The following is an 18,066-nucleotide window of genomic DNA, read 5'->3' on the forward strand; positions in this document are numbered from 1 at the left end:
TGGGAGGCCCCGGTGCACAACTGAGCAAGAGGACAAGTACATTAGAGTGTCTAGTTTGAGAAACAGACGCCTCACAAGTCCTTAATTGGCAGCTTCGTTAAATAGTACCCGCAAAACACCAGTCTCAACGTCAACAGTGAAGAGGCGACTCCGGGATGCTGGCCTTCTAGGCAGAGTTGCAAAGAAAAAGCCATATCTCAAGACTGGCCAATAAAAAATAAAAGATTAAGATGGGCAAAAGAACACAGACACTGGACAGAGGAAGATTGGAAAAAAGTGTTATGGACAGACGAATCTAAGTTTGAGGTGTTCGGATCACAAAGAAGAACATTTGTGAGATGCAGAAAAACATGAAAAGATGCTGGAGGAGTGTTTGACGCCATCTGTCATCATGGTGGAGGCAATGTGATGGTCTGGGGGTGCTTTGGTGTTGGTAAAGTGGGAGATTTGTACAGGGTAAAAGGGATCTTGAAGGAAGGCTATCACTCCATTTTGCAACGCCATGCCATACCCTGTGGACGGCGCTTAATTGGAGCCAATTTCCTCCTACAACAGGACAATGACCCAAAGCACAGCTCCAAACTATGTAAGAATTATTTAAGGAAGAAGCAGTCAGCTGGTATTCTGTCTATAATGGAGTAGCCAGTACAGTCACCAGATCTCAACCCTATTGAGGTGTTGTGGGAGCAGCTTGACCGTATGGTACGTAAGAAGTGCTCATCAAGCCAATCCAACTTGTGGGAGGTGCTTCAGGAAGTACGTGGTGAAATCTCTTCAGATTATCTCAACAAATGAACAACTACAATGCCGAAGGTCTGCAAGGCTGTAATTGCTGCTATGACGAAAGGAAAAAGGTTGAAGGACAATTATTATTTCACTGTTTTTATTTATTTATTTTAAATCATTATTTATAAACCTTGTCAATGTCTTTACTATATTTCCTATTAATTTTGCAACTCATTTCATGTATGTTTTTATAAAATTCAAAAAGGCACTTGCACATCTGAGCAATCTAATTGCAGGTGCATGGCAACAGTTGAAACAGGATGTAGGAAAAAGGAAACCTGCTCTTGATAGTATCACTTTATGTTTTCATAGAAAACAAGAATTTCTGATTGAATCCAAACTTTTGAACGGCAGTGTACATCTGTCACAATGAACGAACAGTGACTTACAAAGAGATTAGCCACCGGACACTCCTTTCCAGCTAACTTGAAGGCAAAGTAGGAGACTTGATAGATATCTGGTCTCTTCTCATGGTCAGGCTCAAGCATATATCCTGGAGAAGACATGGGAGTAGAGGGGACATATAGTTTACTATAGCCTGGAGTAGAGGGGACATATAGCCTGGAGTAGAGGGGACATATAGCCTGGAGTAGAGGGGACATATAGCCTGGAGTAGAGGGGACATATAGCCTGGAGTAGAGGGGACATAGAGTTTACTATAACCTGGAGTAGAGGTGATGTTTATACTATCAAACAAACCAGAGAAGGCATGTCCATTTTACATTGGTTACAGAGTGAATTGTAATGTGTTTGAAATAGATCACTTCCTCTGTATGATGCAATATCCCCATGGTACAATACATGTTCACCACTAGGTGGAGCTATCGGCTAATATCTGTACTAAAGGCCTCTGCAGTGGGTGTGTAAAGAATGAACGATAATCTGATTGGGCAAAACGAAGAGGACAGTTACACGTTTAAACGTCACAAACATTCACGTGACAATGTTCAATGTGGTTTAATAGTTATTATAGTGATTGACAGCTTTGTGGTGAGTGTGTTGCTGAGGAACAAGGACCATTTGTACTTACTGATTAAGCTGTGCAACTTGAAGGAGAATTTGGAATTGTCAGGAACTATAAAGTTTCCGTCACATATGGCGACTTGACTCTCCCCGAACGGGAGCGAGAAGAAACACAGCTTGTACAACAAGCAACCAAGAGCCTGAAACACAGAAACACACAGCTTGTACAACAAGCAACCAAGAGCCTGAAACAGAAACACAGCTTGTACAACAACCAACCAAGAGCCTGAAACACAGAAACACACAGCTTGTACAACAACCAACCAAGAGCCTGAAACACAGAAACACAGCTTGTACAACAACCAACCAAGAGCCTGAAACACAGAAACACAGCTTGTACAACAACCAACCAAGAGCCTGAAACACAGCTTGTACAACAACCAACCAAGAGCCTGAAACACAGAAACACAGCTTGTACAACAACCAAGAGTAAGGTGACCCTTTTGACAAAAACTAAGACATGTTAAAAAGAGTATATTTCTAATGTTCTCCTCGTAGTAAAGCGGTAACGTGGAATATGAGTTAATGTAGGTGAGTCTAAATGTTTCTATACGTGTTGATTGACATGTAGAAAAGTTCAATGAGAAATTAATGATGTGGGACATTTAACGTCTCAGAGCTGTTCCATGTGATCGACAGAAAAAAAACTGTTCAAAAAGCAGCCATGCAAACAACCTGTTGGGCCTCCTGCCAGAGACAGACAGACAGAGACAGGCAGGCAGACAGACAGAGACAGGCAGACACAGGCAGGCAGACAGACAGAGACAGGCAGGCAGCAGACAGACAGAGACAGGCAGGCAGACAGACAGAGACAGGCAGACACAGGCAGGCAGACACAGGCAGGCAGACAGACAGAGACAGGCAGACACAGGCAGGCAGACAGACAGAGACAGGCAGACAGACAGAGACAGGCAGACACAGGCAGGCAGACAGACAGACAGAGACAGGCAGACACAGGCAGGCAGACAGACAGAGACAGGCAGACAGACAGAGACAGGCAGAGACAGGCAGGCAGACAGACAGACAGAGACAGGCAGACACAGGCAGGCAGACAGACAGAGACAGGCAGACACAGGCAGGCAGACAGACAGAGACAGGCAGAGACAGGCAGAGACAGGCAGGCAGACAGGCAGAGACAGGCAGGCAGACAGACAGAGACAGGCAGAGACAGGCAGGCAGACAGACAGAGACAGGCAGACAGACAGAGACCGGCAGACAGACAGAGGCCGGCAGACAGACAGAGGCCGGCAGACAGACAGAGACAGGCAGACAGACAGAGGCCGGCAGACAGACAGAGGCAGGCAGAGGCAGACAGAGGCAGACAGAGGCAGACAGAGGCAGACAGAGGCAGACAGAGGCAGGCAGAGGCAGACAGACAGAGGCAGAGGCAGACAGGAGGCCTAACTGCCTGGACCAAACTACACAAACACACACTAAGTTCTTCTGTTACTGACTGGCTAGGACACACACACACACACACACACACACACACACCACACACACACACACACACACACACACACACACACACACACACCACACACACACACACACACCAGGTTTCCGTACACACCCCCCAGCTCTAAACTCACCCATATATCAGCCTTGGTGGTAATGGCCTTCCCTGCGTACACATTGATCATCTCTGGAGCTCGATATGACAGGGTCGTGTACCTGCACACAGGAAGTGGTCAGGGTTAAAGGTTATTTATGCACTTATGGTATGTAAGAGTGGTAGGTCACTACTTCTGGGAAGGATGGGACCCTACGTAGTGCACTACTGCTGAGAATTAGTCCTATCTAAGAGTGGTAGGTCACTATTCTGGGAAGGACGGGACCCTACGTAGTGCACTACTGCTGAGAATTAGTCCTATCTAAGAGTGGTAGGTCACTATTCTAGAGAAGGATGGGACCCTACGTAGTGCACTACTGCTGAGAATTAGTCCTATCTAAGAGTGACCGGCCAAGTGCCTGGATTTATGGAACAGAGTAGTGGTGACTTCCACTGAATATAACTATGCATTAAGGCACCTTCTGGGGGTTTGTGGTATATGGACAATATACCATGGCTAAGGTCTGTTCTTAGGCACGACGCATCGCAGAGTCCCTGGATAAAGCCCTTAGCCGTGGTATATTGGCCATATACCACCAACCCCCAGAAGGTGCCTTATTGCTATTATAAACTGGTTACCAATGTAATTAGAGCAGTAAAAATACATGTTGTCATACCCGTGGTATACGGACTGATATACCATGGCTGTCAGCCAATCAGCATTCAGAGCTCGACCCACCCAGTTTCTAAAAAGCATCAAATTAACTTGTTGATCCACCAGCCACTGTGGAAGGTAGTTATATCAAATCTACCAGCCACTGTGGAAGGTAGTTATATCAAATCCACCAGCCACTGTGGAAGGTAGTTATATCAAATCTACCAGCCAAAATATTTTGTTGCTGCTAAAAATTACACCAACAAAAATGAATGAGCATGTTTTGTAATGTTTCTAAAACAAAATGTATTACTAGCGAGACGTAAATGAGTTATATTGTTTAATTACATTTTTACGTGACTTGAATACTTGAAACAAATACGTCACACATCGTCACCTGCCCCCATTTTAAGGGGCGGGATGTTACCGTGGTAACAGGGTGCCTGTGAGATCGAGTCTGACTAGCAGCAGTGTTGTCTTCTCTTCGCTAGCGGTCGAAACTCAAACATTGATGAAAAATCAACCCGGCTTGTGAACAAAACAAGGTAAATAGACCAAGAAACACGAGGACAAAGCCTCACTTCAGTAGACTTTCCTTTCCAGTAAAATTAGACCAACTTGTATGCCTGCGCACAGCCAGGAAGGACGGTGTTCTTAATGTTTTGTCCAGTCCTAACTGGAACTAAAGCAAAGAGAGGGGGGATCCGTGGGACAGGTCACATGACATGAAATGGGGTGCGCTCCAGCTACGCAGGCACACGTAAGACAATCACCTGGGTTCACACACACACACACACACACACACACGTCACCCCCTCACTCACACCACGCCCCCCCACACACACTCACTTCCTGATTTCGTCCTCCACAGCGGTCACTCCGTCTTTGTGTGGAAGCAGCACTTTGTGAGAGGCACTTCCAAAATCACACAGAACATAACTCCCATTATCACTCAGGAGGATGTTCTCTACCTGGAGGAGAGGAGAAAGAGAGAGAGAGAAGAGAGAGAGATAAATATTGCTCTAGGATATAACATAGTCCTGGTGAAGTAGTTGCATTTCCCCCCAGAGGCTGGCCAATAAAAACACAGTTTATTCACCAGCCATGGACAGACTGGCCAATAGAGAACTAGTTTATTCACCAGCCGTGGACAGACTGGCCAATAGAGAACTAGCTTATTCACCAGCCGTGGACAGACCGGCCAATAGAGAACTAGCTTATTCACCAGCCGTGGACAGACTGGCCAATAGAGAACTAGCTTATTCACCAGCCGTGGACAGACCGGCCAATAGAGAACTAGCTTATTCACCAGTTATTTACATTTAAGTCATTTAGCAGACGCTCTTATCCAGAGCGACTTACAAATTGGTGCATTCACCTATGACATCCAGTGGAACAACCACTTTACAATAGTGCATCTAAATCTTTTAGGGGGGGGGGGGGGGTTAGAAGGATTACTTTATCCTATCCCAGGTATTCCTTAAAGAGGTGGGGTTTCAGGTGTCTCCGGAAGGTGGTGATTGACTCCGCTGTCCTGGCGTCGTGAGGGAGCTTGTTCCACCATTGGGGTGCCAGAGCAGCGAACAGTTTTGACTGGGCTGAGCGGGAACTGTGCTTCCTCAGAGGTAGGGGGGCCAGCAGGCCAGAGGTGGATGAACGCAGTGCCCTTGTTTGGGTGTAGGGACTGATCAGAGCCTGAAGGTACGGAGGTGCCGTTCCCCTCACAGCTCCGTAGGCAAGCACCATGGTCTTGTAGCGGATTTGTGGACAGACCTTGTAATGTTGACCCTTTATTTTCGCTCACAGCAGAGATAAGCCAAGACTGAAGGGACGTGAGAGAGGTCTGGGGTCCGCTCACCAACCAAGAATTCACAAAATTGGATCAACAGTAAATTGAGAGATTCTGCATGCAGAATACTGCAAAAATATCCTCAGTATATATATCATACATACATACATACATACATACATACATACATACATAAACGTAAAACACCAAATAATGCATGCAGAGCAGAATTAGGCCGATACCCGCTAATGATCAAAATCCAGAAAAGAGCCGTTAAATTCTACAACCACCTGAAAGGAAGCGATTCCCAAACCTTCCATAACAAAGCCATCTCCTACAGAGAGATGAACCTGGAGAAGAGTCCCCTAAGCAAGCTGGTCCTGGGGCTCTGTTCACAAACACAAACAGACCCCACAGAGCCCCAGGACAGCAACACCATTAGACCCAACCAAATCATGAGAAAACAAAAAGATAATGACTTGACACATTGGAAAGAATTAACAAAAAAACAGAGCAAACTAGAATGCTATTTGGCCTCTAAACAGAGAGTACACAGTGGCAGAATACCTGACCACTGTGACTGACCCAAACTTAAGGAAAGCTTTGACTATGTACAGCCTCAGTGAGCATAGCCTTGCTATTGAGAAAGGCCGCCGTAGACAGACCTGGCTCTCAAGAGAAGACAGGATGTGTGCACACTGCCCACAAAATGTGGTGGAAACTAAGCTGCACTTCCTAACCTCCTGCCAAATGTATGACCATATTAGAGACACATATTTCCCTCAGACAAACCCAATTTTGATGAACTCCCATATCTACTGGGTGAAATACCACAGTGTTGCATCACAGCAGCAAGATGTGTGACCTGTTGCCACAAGAAAAGGGCAACCAGTGAAGAACAAACACCATTGTAAATACAACCCATATTTATGTTTATTTATTTTCCCTTTTGTATTTTAACTATTTGTTTCTCTATTTCACTTGCTTTTAGAAGAGAGAGAGAGCGAGAGAGAGACAAAGGAGAGAAAGAAAGCCCAGTGAGAGACAGCTCAGAGTAGATGACAGGACAAGGCATTTTGCAGTGTCCCTCTGGGATTCCATAACCCAGAGTCTGGTGTCAGCCCACACTGCTAAGACAGCCGAGGATAGCAACAGGGAGTAGGATGAGATTAGAAGATGGACAGGAGGAAGAGGGATGACAGTAGGAAAGAGGAAGGACAGGAGGGATGACAGTAGGAAAGAGGTGAAGGAGGAAGAGGGATGACAGTAGGAAAGAGGTGAAGGAGGAAGAGGGATGACAGTAGGAACGAGGTGAAGGAGGAAGAGGGATGACAGTAGGAAAGAGGAAGGACAGGAGGAAGAGGGATGACAGTAGGAAAGAGGAAGGACAGGAGGAAGAGGGATGACAGTAGGAACGAGGTGAAGGAGGAAGGACAGGAGGAAGAGGGATGACAGTAGGAAAGAGGAAGGACAGGAGGAAGAGGGATGACAGTAGGAACGAGGTGAAGGAGGAAGGACAGGAGAAAGAGGGATGACAGTAGGAAAGAGGAAGGACAGGAGGAAGAGGGATGACAGTAGGAACGAGGTGAAGGAGGAAGGACAGGAGAAAGAGGGATGACAGTAGGAAAGGGGTGAAGGAGGGAGGACAGGAGGAAGAGGGATGACAGTAGGAAAGAGGAAGGACAGGAGGAAGAGGGATGACAGTAGGAAAGAGGTGAAGGAGGAAGAGGGATGACAGTAGGAAAGAGGAAGGACAAGAGGAAGAGGGATGACAGTAGGAAAGGGGTGAAGGAGGAAGGACAGGAGAAAGAGGGATGACAGTAGGAAAGGGGTGAAGGAGGAAGGACAGGAGGAAGAGGGATGACAGTAGGAAAGGGGTGACGGATGAGGACAGCAGGAAGAGATGGCTAATTCCCTTACCTTCAGGTCCCTGTGTATGACAGGGGTTCTACACTGATGCAGCCTGGCCACAGCCTCACAGGTATCAGTGAAGATGGTCAACACCTCCGGCTCTGTAAACCCAATATGGAGACGCTGGTTCATCTGCTTCACTACCTGACCAGCTGGGCGGAGGAGGGAGAGAGGGAACGAGGAGAGAGAGGGAGCGAACGAGGAGAGAGAGGGAGCGAATGAGGAGAGAGGGAATGAGAGAGAGCGAACAGGAGAGAGGGAATGAGGAGAGAGAGAACAGGAGAGAGGGAATGAGAGAGAGCGAACAGGAGAGAGGGAACGAGGAGAGAGAGAGGGAACGAGGAGAGAGAGAGGGAACGAGGAGAGAGAGAGGGAACGAGGAGAGAGAGAGGGAACGAGGAGAGAGAGAGGGAACGAGGAGAGAGAGAGGGAACGAGGAGAGAGAGAGGGAACGAGGAGAGAGAGAGGGAACGAGGAGAGAGAGAGGGAACGAGGAGAGAGAGAGGGAACGAGGAGAGAGAGAGGGAACGAGGAGAGAGAGAGGGAACGAGGAGAGAGAGAGGGAACGAGGAGAGAGAGAGGGAACGAGGAGAGAGAGAGGGAACGAGGAGAGAGAGAGGGAACGAGGAGAGAGAGAGGGAACGAGGAGAGAGAGAGGGAACGAGGAGAGAGAAGGAAGAGGGCGAGCAAACGGGAGAGAGGGTGAGGAGGGACAGAGAGAGAGAGAGATTGTGTTCAAGTTAATTCTACTTTATTGGGTCAATATAAAAATCACAGGTCTGTTTGTTCAAATCTGTACAGCCAATTTTGCACCCGTCTCATGCTCAATAAAACAATAATGACCGGTCCATTGTATTAAAATCACACAGGGGGAACCTACAACACCTACCTTTACAGTACTCCATGAGAATGAGCACCTCCCAGACACTGTCCCCTACTGAGTTGATGGTAGAATCCAGGTAGTTCACGATGTTCCTGTGACCAGACAGCTCCTTCTGCAGAGGACAGGGTGGACATTCATGAGATGTCTATGGTCCTTATAGGAGCCAAGAGTTTCAGTTAATTACCATAAAACATCAATTAAAAACCGTCTCAACTGTCCCTTTTAATAGACGGGCAACGGCACACATTTCAGCTAATAAACACCGGGTCTAAAAGGAATTGTTTATGAGGTTTCCATGAATTATTTACAAGATGTAATGTTTGATTTGTTACATTAAGTAATTAGTAATGACTTGAAAAAAATGAATGGCTGCCTGGCAGCTAAACCGGCCGAGAACCGCCATCTACCTGGCAGCTAAACCAGCCGAGAACCGCCATCTACCTGGCAGCTAAACCAGCCGAGAACCGCCATCTACCTGGCAGCTAAACCAGCCGAGAACCGCCATCTACCTGGCAGCTAAACCAGCCGAGAACTGCCATCTACCTGGCAGCTAAACCAGCCGAGAACCGCCATCTACCTGGCAGCTAAACCAGCCGAGAACCGCCATCTACCTGGCAGCTAAACCAGCCGAGAACCGCCATCTACCTGGCAGCTAAACCAGCCGAGAACTGCCATCTACCTGGCAGCTAAACCAGCCGAGAACTGCCACCTACCTGGCAGCTAAACCAGCCGAGAACCGCCACCTGCCTGGCAGCTAAACCAGCCGAGAACTGCCATCTACCTGGCAGCTAAACCAGCCGAGAACCTAAACCGGCCGAGAACTGCCATCTACCTGGCAGCTAAACCGGCCGAGAACTGCCATCTACCTGGCAGCTAAACCGGCCGAGAACTGCCATCTACCTGGCAGCTAAACCAGCCGAGAACTGCCATCTACCTGGCAGCTAAACCAGCCGAGAACTGCCATCTACCTGGCAGCTAAACCAGCCGAGAACTGCCAGCTACCTGGCAGCTAAACCAGCCGAGAACTGCCAGCTACCTGGCAGCTAAACCAGCCGAGAACTGCCAGCTACCTGGCAGCTAAACCAGCCGAGAACTGCCATCTACCTGGCAGCTAAACCGGCCGAGAACTGCCATCTACCTGGCAGCTAAACCGGCCGAGAACTGCCATCTACCTGGCAGCTAAACCAGCCGAGAACTGCCATCTACCTGGCAGCTAAACCAGCCGAGAACCGCCATCTACCTGGCAGCTAAACCGGCCGAGAACCGCCATCTACCTGGCAGCTAAACCGGCCGAGAACTGCCATCTACCTGGCAGCTAAACCAGCCGAGAACTGCCATCTACCTGGCAGCTAAACCGGCCGAGAACTGCCATCTACCTGGCAGCTAAACCAGCCGAGAACCGCCACCTGCCTGGCAAGCACAAAAACAGTCAACCACTTTGAAAGCACAGAACCCTAGAAAGAGGCTGATCGCCCCATAGTGGCGTAAGTAAGAACTGATAAAAACACAGTCAAAAGAGGAGAATAATTGTCGAGGAAGTTTTTTTTCCTTCTTACAATTAGAAACATGTCTATAACGCGAGACTGTTGTGTTCAGGGATTTAAACAAAAAAACACCAGTCTACTAATTGAAGTTTTACGGTAAGTTTTACGGTAAGTTTTACGGTAAGTTTTACGGTAAGTCATTACTCAGTGCTGCTTCTGACGTCCTGGTCTGTTTCTTTATGGACAGTTACTGTTTATTAGTCCTGTCAGAGACATGTCACCTCGACAGTCCTGTGTCTCCCCAGTGTGTGTGTGTGTGTGTGTGTGTGTGTGTGTGTGTGTGTGTGTGTGTGTGTGTGTGTGTGTGTCTCTCCAGTGTGTGTGTGTGTGTGTCTCTCCAGTGTGTGTGTGTGTGTCTCTCCAGTGTGTGTGTGTGTGTGTGTGTGTGTGTGTCTCTCCAGTGTGTGTGTGTGTGTGTGTGTGTGTGTGTCTCTCCAGTGTGTGTGTGTCTCTCCAGTGTGTGTGTGTGTGTGTGTGTGTGTGTGTCTCTCCAGTGTGTGTGTGTCTCTCCAGTGTGTGTGTGTCTCTCCAGTGTGTGTGTGTGTGTGTGTGTGTGTCTCTCCAGTGTTAAAGTCAGCACAGAAACAGAAACACCACATAAAATAACTAGCTGTTCAGACGGGTCAAAAGTTCAGGAAAAAACATCTTGTTCAACAACTAACTTCCTTACAGGAGGTTGATACAGGGAAGTGGCTTTTATATTTTCATATTAACCAGACTCAACAAACCAAGATCGTGCTCTCTGCGTGTGTGTGTGTGTGTGTGTGTGTGTGTGTGTGTGTGTGTGTGTGTGTGTGTGTGTGTGTGTGTGTGTGTGTGTGTGTGGGTGTTCTATTCCCACCATAATAGTGATCTCTCTCTTGTAGATGTTGAGGTCAGGAACGTTGTTGACGTACATCCTCTTGAGAGCGCAGCGCACGCCACTGTGTGTCCGGACCAGGAACACCACGGAGAACCCACCTGGAGAGAGGAGGGGAACAGAGTGGTTAGCCCACACACACACACACACACACACACACACAAGGAACACCACGGAGAACCCACCTGGAGAGAGGAGGGGAACAGAGTGGTTAGCACCTCACACACACACACACACCAGGAACACCACGGAGAACCCACCTGGAGAGAGGAGGGGAACAGAGTGGTTAGCACCTCACACACACACACACACCAGGAACACCACGGGTAACCACCTGGAGAGAGGAGGGGAACAGAGTGGTTAGCCACACACACACACACACACACCAGGAACACCACGGGTAACCACCTGGAGAGAGGAGGGGAACAGAGTGGTTAGCCACCACACACACACACACACACCAGGAACACCACGGGTAACCACCTGGAGAGAGGAGGGGAACAGAGTGGTTAGCCACACACACACACACACACACACCAGGAACACCACGGGTAACCACCTGGAGAGAGGAGGGGAACAGAGTGGTTAGCCACACACACACACACACACACACACACACACACACCAGGAACACCACGGGTAACCACCTGGAGAGAGGAGGGGAACAGAGTGGTTAGCACCTCACACACACACACACCAGGAACACCACGGGTAACCACCTGGAGAGAGGAGGGGAACAGAGTGGTTAGCACCTCACACACACACACACACCAGGAACACCACGGGTAACCACCTGGAGAGAGGAGGGGAACAGAGTGGTTAGCCACACACACACACACACACACACACACACACCAGGAACACCACGGGTAACCACCTGGAGAGAGGAGGGGAACAGAGTGGTTAGCACCTCACACACACACACACACCAGGAACACCACGGGTAACCACCTGGAGAGAGGAGGGGAACAGAGTGGTTAGCACCTCACACACACACACACACCAGGAACACCACGGGTAACCACCTGGAGAGAGGAGGGGAACAGAGTGGTTAGCCACACACACACACACACAAGGAACACCACGGGTAACCACCTGGAGAGAGGAGGGGAACAGAGTGGTTAGCACCTCACACACACACACACCAGGAACACCACGGGTAATCACCTGGAGAGAGGAGGGGAACAGAGTGGTTAGCACCTCACACACACACACACCAGGAACACCACGGGTAATCACCTGGAGAGAGGAGGGGAACAGAGTGGTTAGCCACACACACACACACACACACACACACACACACACACACACACACACACACACACACACACACACACACACACACACACACAGCCTTCAGATAGTATTCAAACCCTTGACTTATTCCACTTTTTGTTGTATTATTACAGCCAAATTGATTAAATATATAAATTATATATTTCGGTATTTCAATGTCAATAAATTTGCAAGATTTCAAAAAACAAAACAAAAAAAACACATTTTTTTTATAAACAACAACATGTTGACACTTTATTAACGGATATTGTGTTTAGGTGAGAAAATATATATTTTAATACAATTTTGAATTCAAGCTTCAACAACATAAGTCAAGGGGTGTGAATACATTGAAAGCACTGCATTTGTGCTTGTGTTACGGGTTATTGTCCTGCTGAAAGGTGAATTTGTCTCCTAGTGCGTTGGAAAGCAGACAACCAGGTTTTCTAGGATCGCCTGTGCGTCGACACTATTCCGCTTCTTTTTATCCTGAAAAACTCCCTAGTCCTTGCCGACGACAAGCATATCCATAACATGATGCAGCCACCACCATGCTTGAAAATATGACGAGATACTCAGTGATGTGTTGTATTTTCTTTGTATTACATAAAGATTTGTACCATACATGTTTTGCAGTTTTACTTTAGTACCTTATTGACAACAGGATGCATGTTTTGGAAGATTTTATTCTGTACAGGCTTCCTTCTTTTCACTGTCATTTAGGTTAGTATTGAGGTGTGACTTATAGAACATCGTTTGGGTCTTTGCATGTCAAAAAACATGTCGAATGAAAACTATTTGATGCATTAAATAAGCTTTTAAATTTGACATGTCAATTAACACAATTCTATTATAGAATGTTGTAGAAATACACAGACACTGGACAGAGGAACTCTGCCTAGAAGGCCAGCATCACAGAGTCCCCTCTTCACTGTTGACGTTGAGACTGGTGTTTTGAAAGGTACCATTTAATGAAGCTGCCAGTTAAGGACTTGTGAGGCATCTGTTTCTCAAACTAGACACTCTAATGTACTTGTCCTCTTGCTCAGTTGTGCACCGGGCCTCCCACTCCTCTTTCTAGTCTGGTTAGAGCCAGTTTGTGCTGTTCTATGAAGGGAGTAGTACACAGTGTTGTATGAGATCTTCAGTTTCTTGGCAATTTCTCGCATGGAATAGCCTTCATTTCTCAGAACGAGAATAGACTGACGAGTTTCAGAAAAAAGGTATTTTGTTTCTGGCCATTTTGAGCCTGTAATCGAACCCACAGATGCTGATGCTCCAGATACTCAACTAGTCTAAAGAAGGACAGTTTTATTGCTTCTTTAAATCAGGACAACAGTTTTCAGCTGTGCTAACATAATTGCAAAAGGTTTTTCTAATGATCAATTAGCCTTTTTAAAATGATAAACTTGGATTTGAACAGACGAGTGATGGTTGCTGATAACGGGCCTCTGTATGCCTATGTAGATATTCCATTAAAAATCTGCCGTTTCCAGCTACAATAGTCATTTACAACATTAACAATGTCTACACTGTATTTCTGATTAATTTGATGTTATTTTGATGGACAAAAATATTTTGGAAAATGTCTAAGTGACCCCAAATTTTAGACCGGTAGTACACAAACGCAGAAAATGTAAAAACTCAACATGCAACAATTTCAAAGATTTTATTGAGTTACAGTAGACATAAGGAAATCAGTCCATTGAATTAAATGTATTCGGCCCTAATCTATGGATTTCATATGACAATTTGTATTCCCATTAATCTGTTATCACAGACCGCTAAAATAAAAATAAAAAAAAGAGGTAGGGGTCAGAAAACCAGTCAGTATCTGGTGTGACCACCATTTGCCTCATGCAGCGCGACATCTCCTTTGCATAGAGTTGATCAGGCTGTTGATTGTGGCCTGTGGAATGTTGTCCCACTCCTCTTCAATGGATGTGCGAAGTTGCTGAATATTAGCGGAAACTGTAACACGCTGTTGTACATGTCAATCCAGAGCATCCCAAACATGCTCAATGGGTGACATGTCTGGTGAGCAGGCCATGGAAGAACTGGGACATTTTCAGCTTCCAGGAATTGTGTACAGATCCTTGCGACATGGGGCCGTGCAGGACACCGAAACATGAAGTGATTGTGGCTTATGAATGGCACGACAATGAATCTCGTCACAGTATCTCTGCATTTTATCAATGAAAATTTGAATGCACAAAGTGTTTGTAACTTATACCTGCCCATACCATAACCCCACCGCACACTGTTCACAACGTTGGACGACAGCAAACCGCTCACCCACACGACGCCATACACAAGGCCGGTTGGCTCTACTGCCAAATTCTCTAAAACGACATTGGACGTGGCTTACGGTAGAGAAATTACCATATTCTCTGGCAACAGCTCTGGCGGACATTCCAGCAGTCAGCATGGACGTACTGCCAAATTCTCTAAAAACAACATCTGAGGTGGTTTATGGTAGAAAAATGAACATTTAATTCTCAGGCAACAGCTCTGGTGGACGTTCCTGCAGTCCGCAGGCCAATTGCACGCTCCCTCAAAACTTGAGACATCTGTGGCGTTGTGTGACAAAACTACACATTTTAGAGTGGCCTTTTTATTGTCCCCAGCACAAGGTGCACCTGTGTAATGATCTTGCTGTTTAAATCAGCTTCTCGATATGCCACACTTGTCAGGTGGATGGATTATCTTGGCAAAGGAGAAATGCTCACTAAACAGGGATGTAAACAAATCTGTGCACAATTTTTTTTGGAGAAAAAAGCTTTTTTTTGTGAGTACGTAACATTTCTGGGATCTTTTATTTCAGCTCATGAAACATGGGGACCAACACTTTACATGTGGTGATAAGTGACATAAGTGGTATTATGCCTAGAATCAGCCCTGCACATATACAAGTGGAGATGTGATAATGTAGCCTTCTTATCATCACGTAGGTCTACAGCTGGTGTCTAGTCCACGTGTGTGTTTCTCTCATTAGGGGATCGAGCGGCTGGCTTCAAAGACCCGTTGCAGGGCCGGAACAAAGCAGCGCCCCACAATGGCGTCCTTGTTGCCTAACAAAAAAAAAAAACACACTGCTCCGAGGTAGAGTCCTGCATCGAGGTAGAGTTCAACGGGTCCCTGTGTTTGACCCAACAATTAAATATATAGCCGGCAGGAGGAATGTAAACACTCTTTCAACTCGCTGTTCAGAACAATTATATTGCAGGTCAGAAACATTTTAAAAATCAACATACTAGTTTTATATTTTGTATTTTTTGATTTATTTATTGTGTTGTGAATTCCACTGCGAGTGGCGACGCAGACAGGCAGAGGTAAGCTAGCAGTCACACAGCGAGAGTAGAGCAGGGAACTGTCCATTGGTAGACCTATTCGTGTGTTGTTGAAAACATCCTTAAAAATGTGTCCAAGAGCACAGTTTATATTCTAGGGACGGGTATCAGTAATCTAACGAACGGAGGTCACAGCTCGGCCTTTAGATAAAAACATTTTAAAATACTGTAAAACTATTTGGTGGAATGTGCTTTCTGAATGGCCAAGGGAAAATGTCTTGACACATTTGACTACATTTTACATTTTGGTCATTTAGCAGACGTTCTTATCCAGAGCGACTTACAGTAGTGAATGCATACATTTCATACCCGTACTGGCCACCCGTGGGAATCGAACCCACAACCCTGGCGTTGCAAACACCATGCTCTACCAACTGAGCCACACAGGACCACTAGTGTTCTATTGAGGCATCGTTTATTTTCGGAGATATATAGATATAGATCTATATCTATCTATCTATATATCTATATATAAATAACATGATTTATTTTCTTCTGTTATATTACATCATGTTTATAGTATATTCCATCAGGATTTATTTTGTTCCGTTATAAATCAGCATGTTTTTTTTTGTTTTGTTTTTTTTAAACTGTCAAATAGGCGTCTTGACAGTGATAAGGACTCGGGAAATAAGTCTTGTTTGCTAATTAACAAAAACAAGGCTGTGTCATTGCACAGCCATAGGCTTCTACAAGCAAACACCACTGCATTTGTGAATGTGTGTGTTCCACGATATAATATAACCAGTTGATATTACCACAATGTAATACCTAGAGGAGAGAGGGGGACGTTGATCTGAGACTGAACTAAGCCAGTCAACTCTTTAGGGCTGTGAAAGGACAGCGGAGCACGATTCTCTCATCACACAGTCTGCTAAGGAGAAATTAGCGCTGATAATAATAATGTATACACGATAAAGCAGTGATAAGCTATTAAGATAAGGAAGGCCTGTGTCCCACGCTGCGTCTGGTCTACCCCCTCTCCCTATTCTCAGTAGCAGTTAGTCGGTACCAGAGCCACAAGAAAACAGACATGTTATTACATTAGAGGACCAGCTAGACTCACCTCATAACATCTGGATAAGCTATCCTCATCACCACAACAGAACAGACTAAACTCATCACAAATTAGTAGGTCAAGGGTCAAAACAAGGAGGAAGGATCAACCCTAATAAAATGATGAGTTAGTGAAATTAAATTGACAAGGTTAGGGATGGGCATTTGACATTTTTTGAATATGCCCGATTTATTTTTGAATATATATATATATATATATATATATATATATATATATATATATATATATATAAATAATATATATTTATTTATTTATTTATTTATTTAGAGGAAGGCCCACACTGAAAAATGTTGGCGCATTTATCTACATGCCAACAGATCACAACAATGCCTAATTTAGCATAACCATTACAGACAAATGATAATTACTAAATTGCCTCATTCAAATCAATAAAAAAGCAAGTGCCATTTAAGATAACCGTAATATCAACTGGTTTCAGTGTTATATTTAAATCGTGGAACACAATCTTCAAAAATGCAGTGACCTCAGCAGTGGTGTTTGCTTATAGAATCCTATGGCCGTGCAATGACAGCCTTGTTTTGTTCATTTTGCAGACAAGACGCTCTTATTTTCCCCAAGTCATTAACAAGACAACTATTTTACAGTTAAATTACATAAAAAAAAAAAAAAAGGTAGCAGAATAAAATTGAAAGTAATATTTGTGCAGCTCGTCACCAGAACAGTTAAAACTAGGTTTAAATTTGGCAAGATGAAATATATTTTTTTTCATGGTTACAAACAAACGTCTTTGATATGCAGATTCTCTATTTCAGTTTATTCTGCCTGTTCTTTGGCATTTTAAAAATGGATGAACGATTCCACACTGCATGGTGATGAATTACAGCCACACAATCTGTTTGGAAAGCAGGCCTAATGATTGATGTAGACGGAGCTTATTGTCATGACAAACTAATGTTTTTGCATATTTTCAGTGTTGGAAGTATCTATTTTTAGGGGGGGGGAGAAGTTATAACCTAGGCTAACCGATTCCACTAGCAGTTAGCATAAGAGCCTTAGCGGCTAACCGATTCCACTAGCAGTTAGCATAAGAGCCTTAGCGGCTAACCGATTCCACTAGCAGTTAGCATAAGAGCCTTAGCGGCTAACCGATTCCACTAGCAGTTAGCATAAGAGCCTTAGCGGCTAACCGATTCCACTAGCAGTTAGCATAAGAGCCTTAGCGGCTAACCGATTCCACTAGCAGTTAGCATAAGAGCCTTAGCGGCTAACCGATTCCACTAGCAGTTAGCATAAGAGCCTTAGCGGCTAACCGATTCCACTAGCAGTTAGCATAAGAGCCTTAGCGGCTAACCGATTCCACTAGCAGTTAGCATACGAGCCTTCGCGGCTAACCGATTCCA

General features: G+C 45.6%; 1 protein-coding gene across 2 annotated transcripts in view; it reads right to left on the bottom strand.

The window, feature by feature from the left end:
- LOC106585926 (BMP-2-inducible protein kinase) overlaps nt 1-18,066 on the bottom strand; it is a 77,951-nt gene that overhangs the window by 24,924 nt on the left and 34,961 nt on the right. For both annotated transcript variants that reach the window (XM_014172669.3, XM_045706658.2), the window contains exons 3-9: nt 10,985-11,103; nt 8,606-8,711; nt 7,726-7,868; nt 4,866-4,987; nt 3,402-3,483; nt 1,817-1,949; nt 1,176-1,279 (exon numbers count right to left, since the gene is read on the bottom strand). In XM_014172669.3, coding sequence (XP_014028144.3) covers nt 1,176-1,279; nt 1,817-1,949; nt 3,402-3,483; nt 4,866-4,987; nt 7,726-7,868; nt 8,606-8,711; nt 10,985-11,103 — 809 coding nt within the window. The remainder of the gene's footprint in view (nt 1-1,175; nt 1,280-1,816; nt 1,950-3,401; nt 3,484-4,865; nt 4,988-7,725; nt 7,869-8,605; nt 8,712-10,984; nt 11,104-18,066) is intronic.

Source organism: Salmo salar, chromosome 24 (genome assembly GCF_965601325.2).
Source record: "Salmo salar chromosome 24, fSalSal1, whole genome shotgun sequence".
Taxonomy (NCBI): Eukaryota; Metazoa; Chordata; class Actinopteri; order Salmoniformes; family Salmonidae; genus Salmo; species Salmo salar.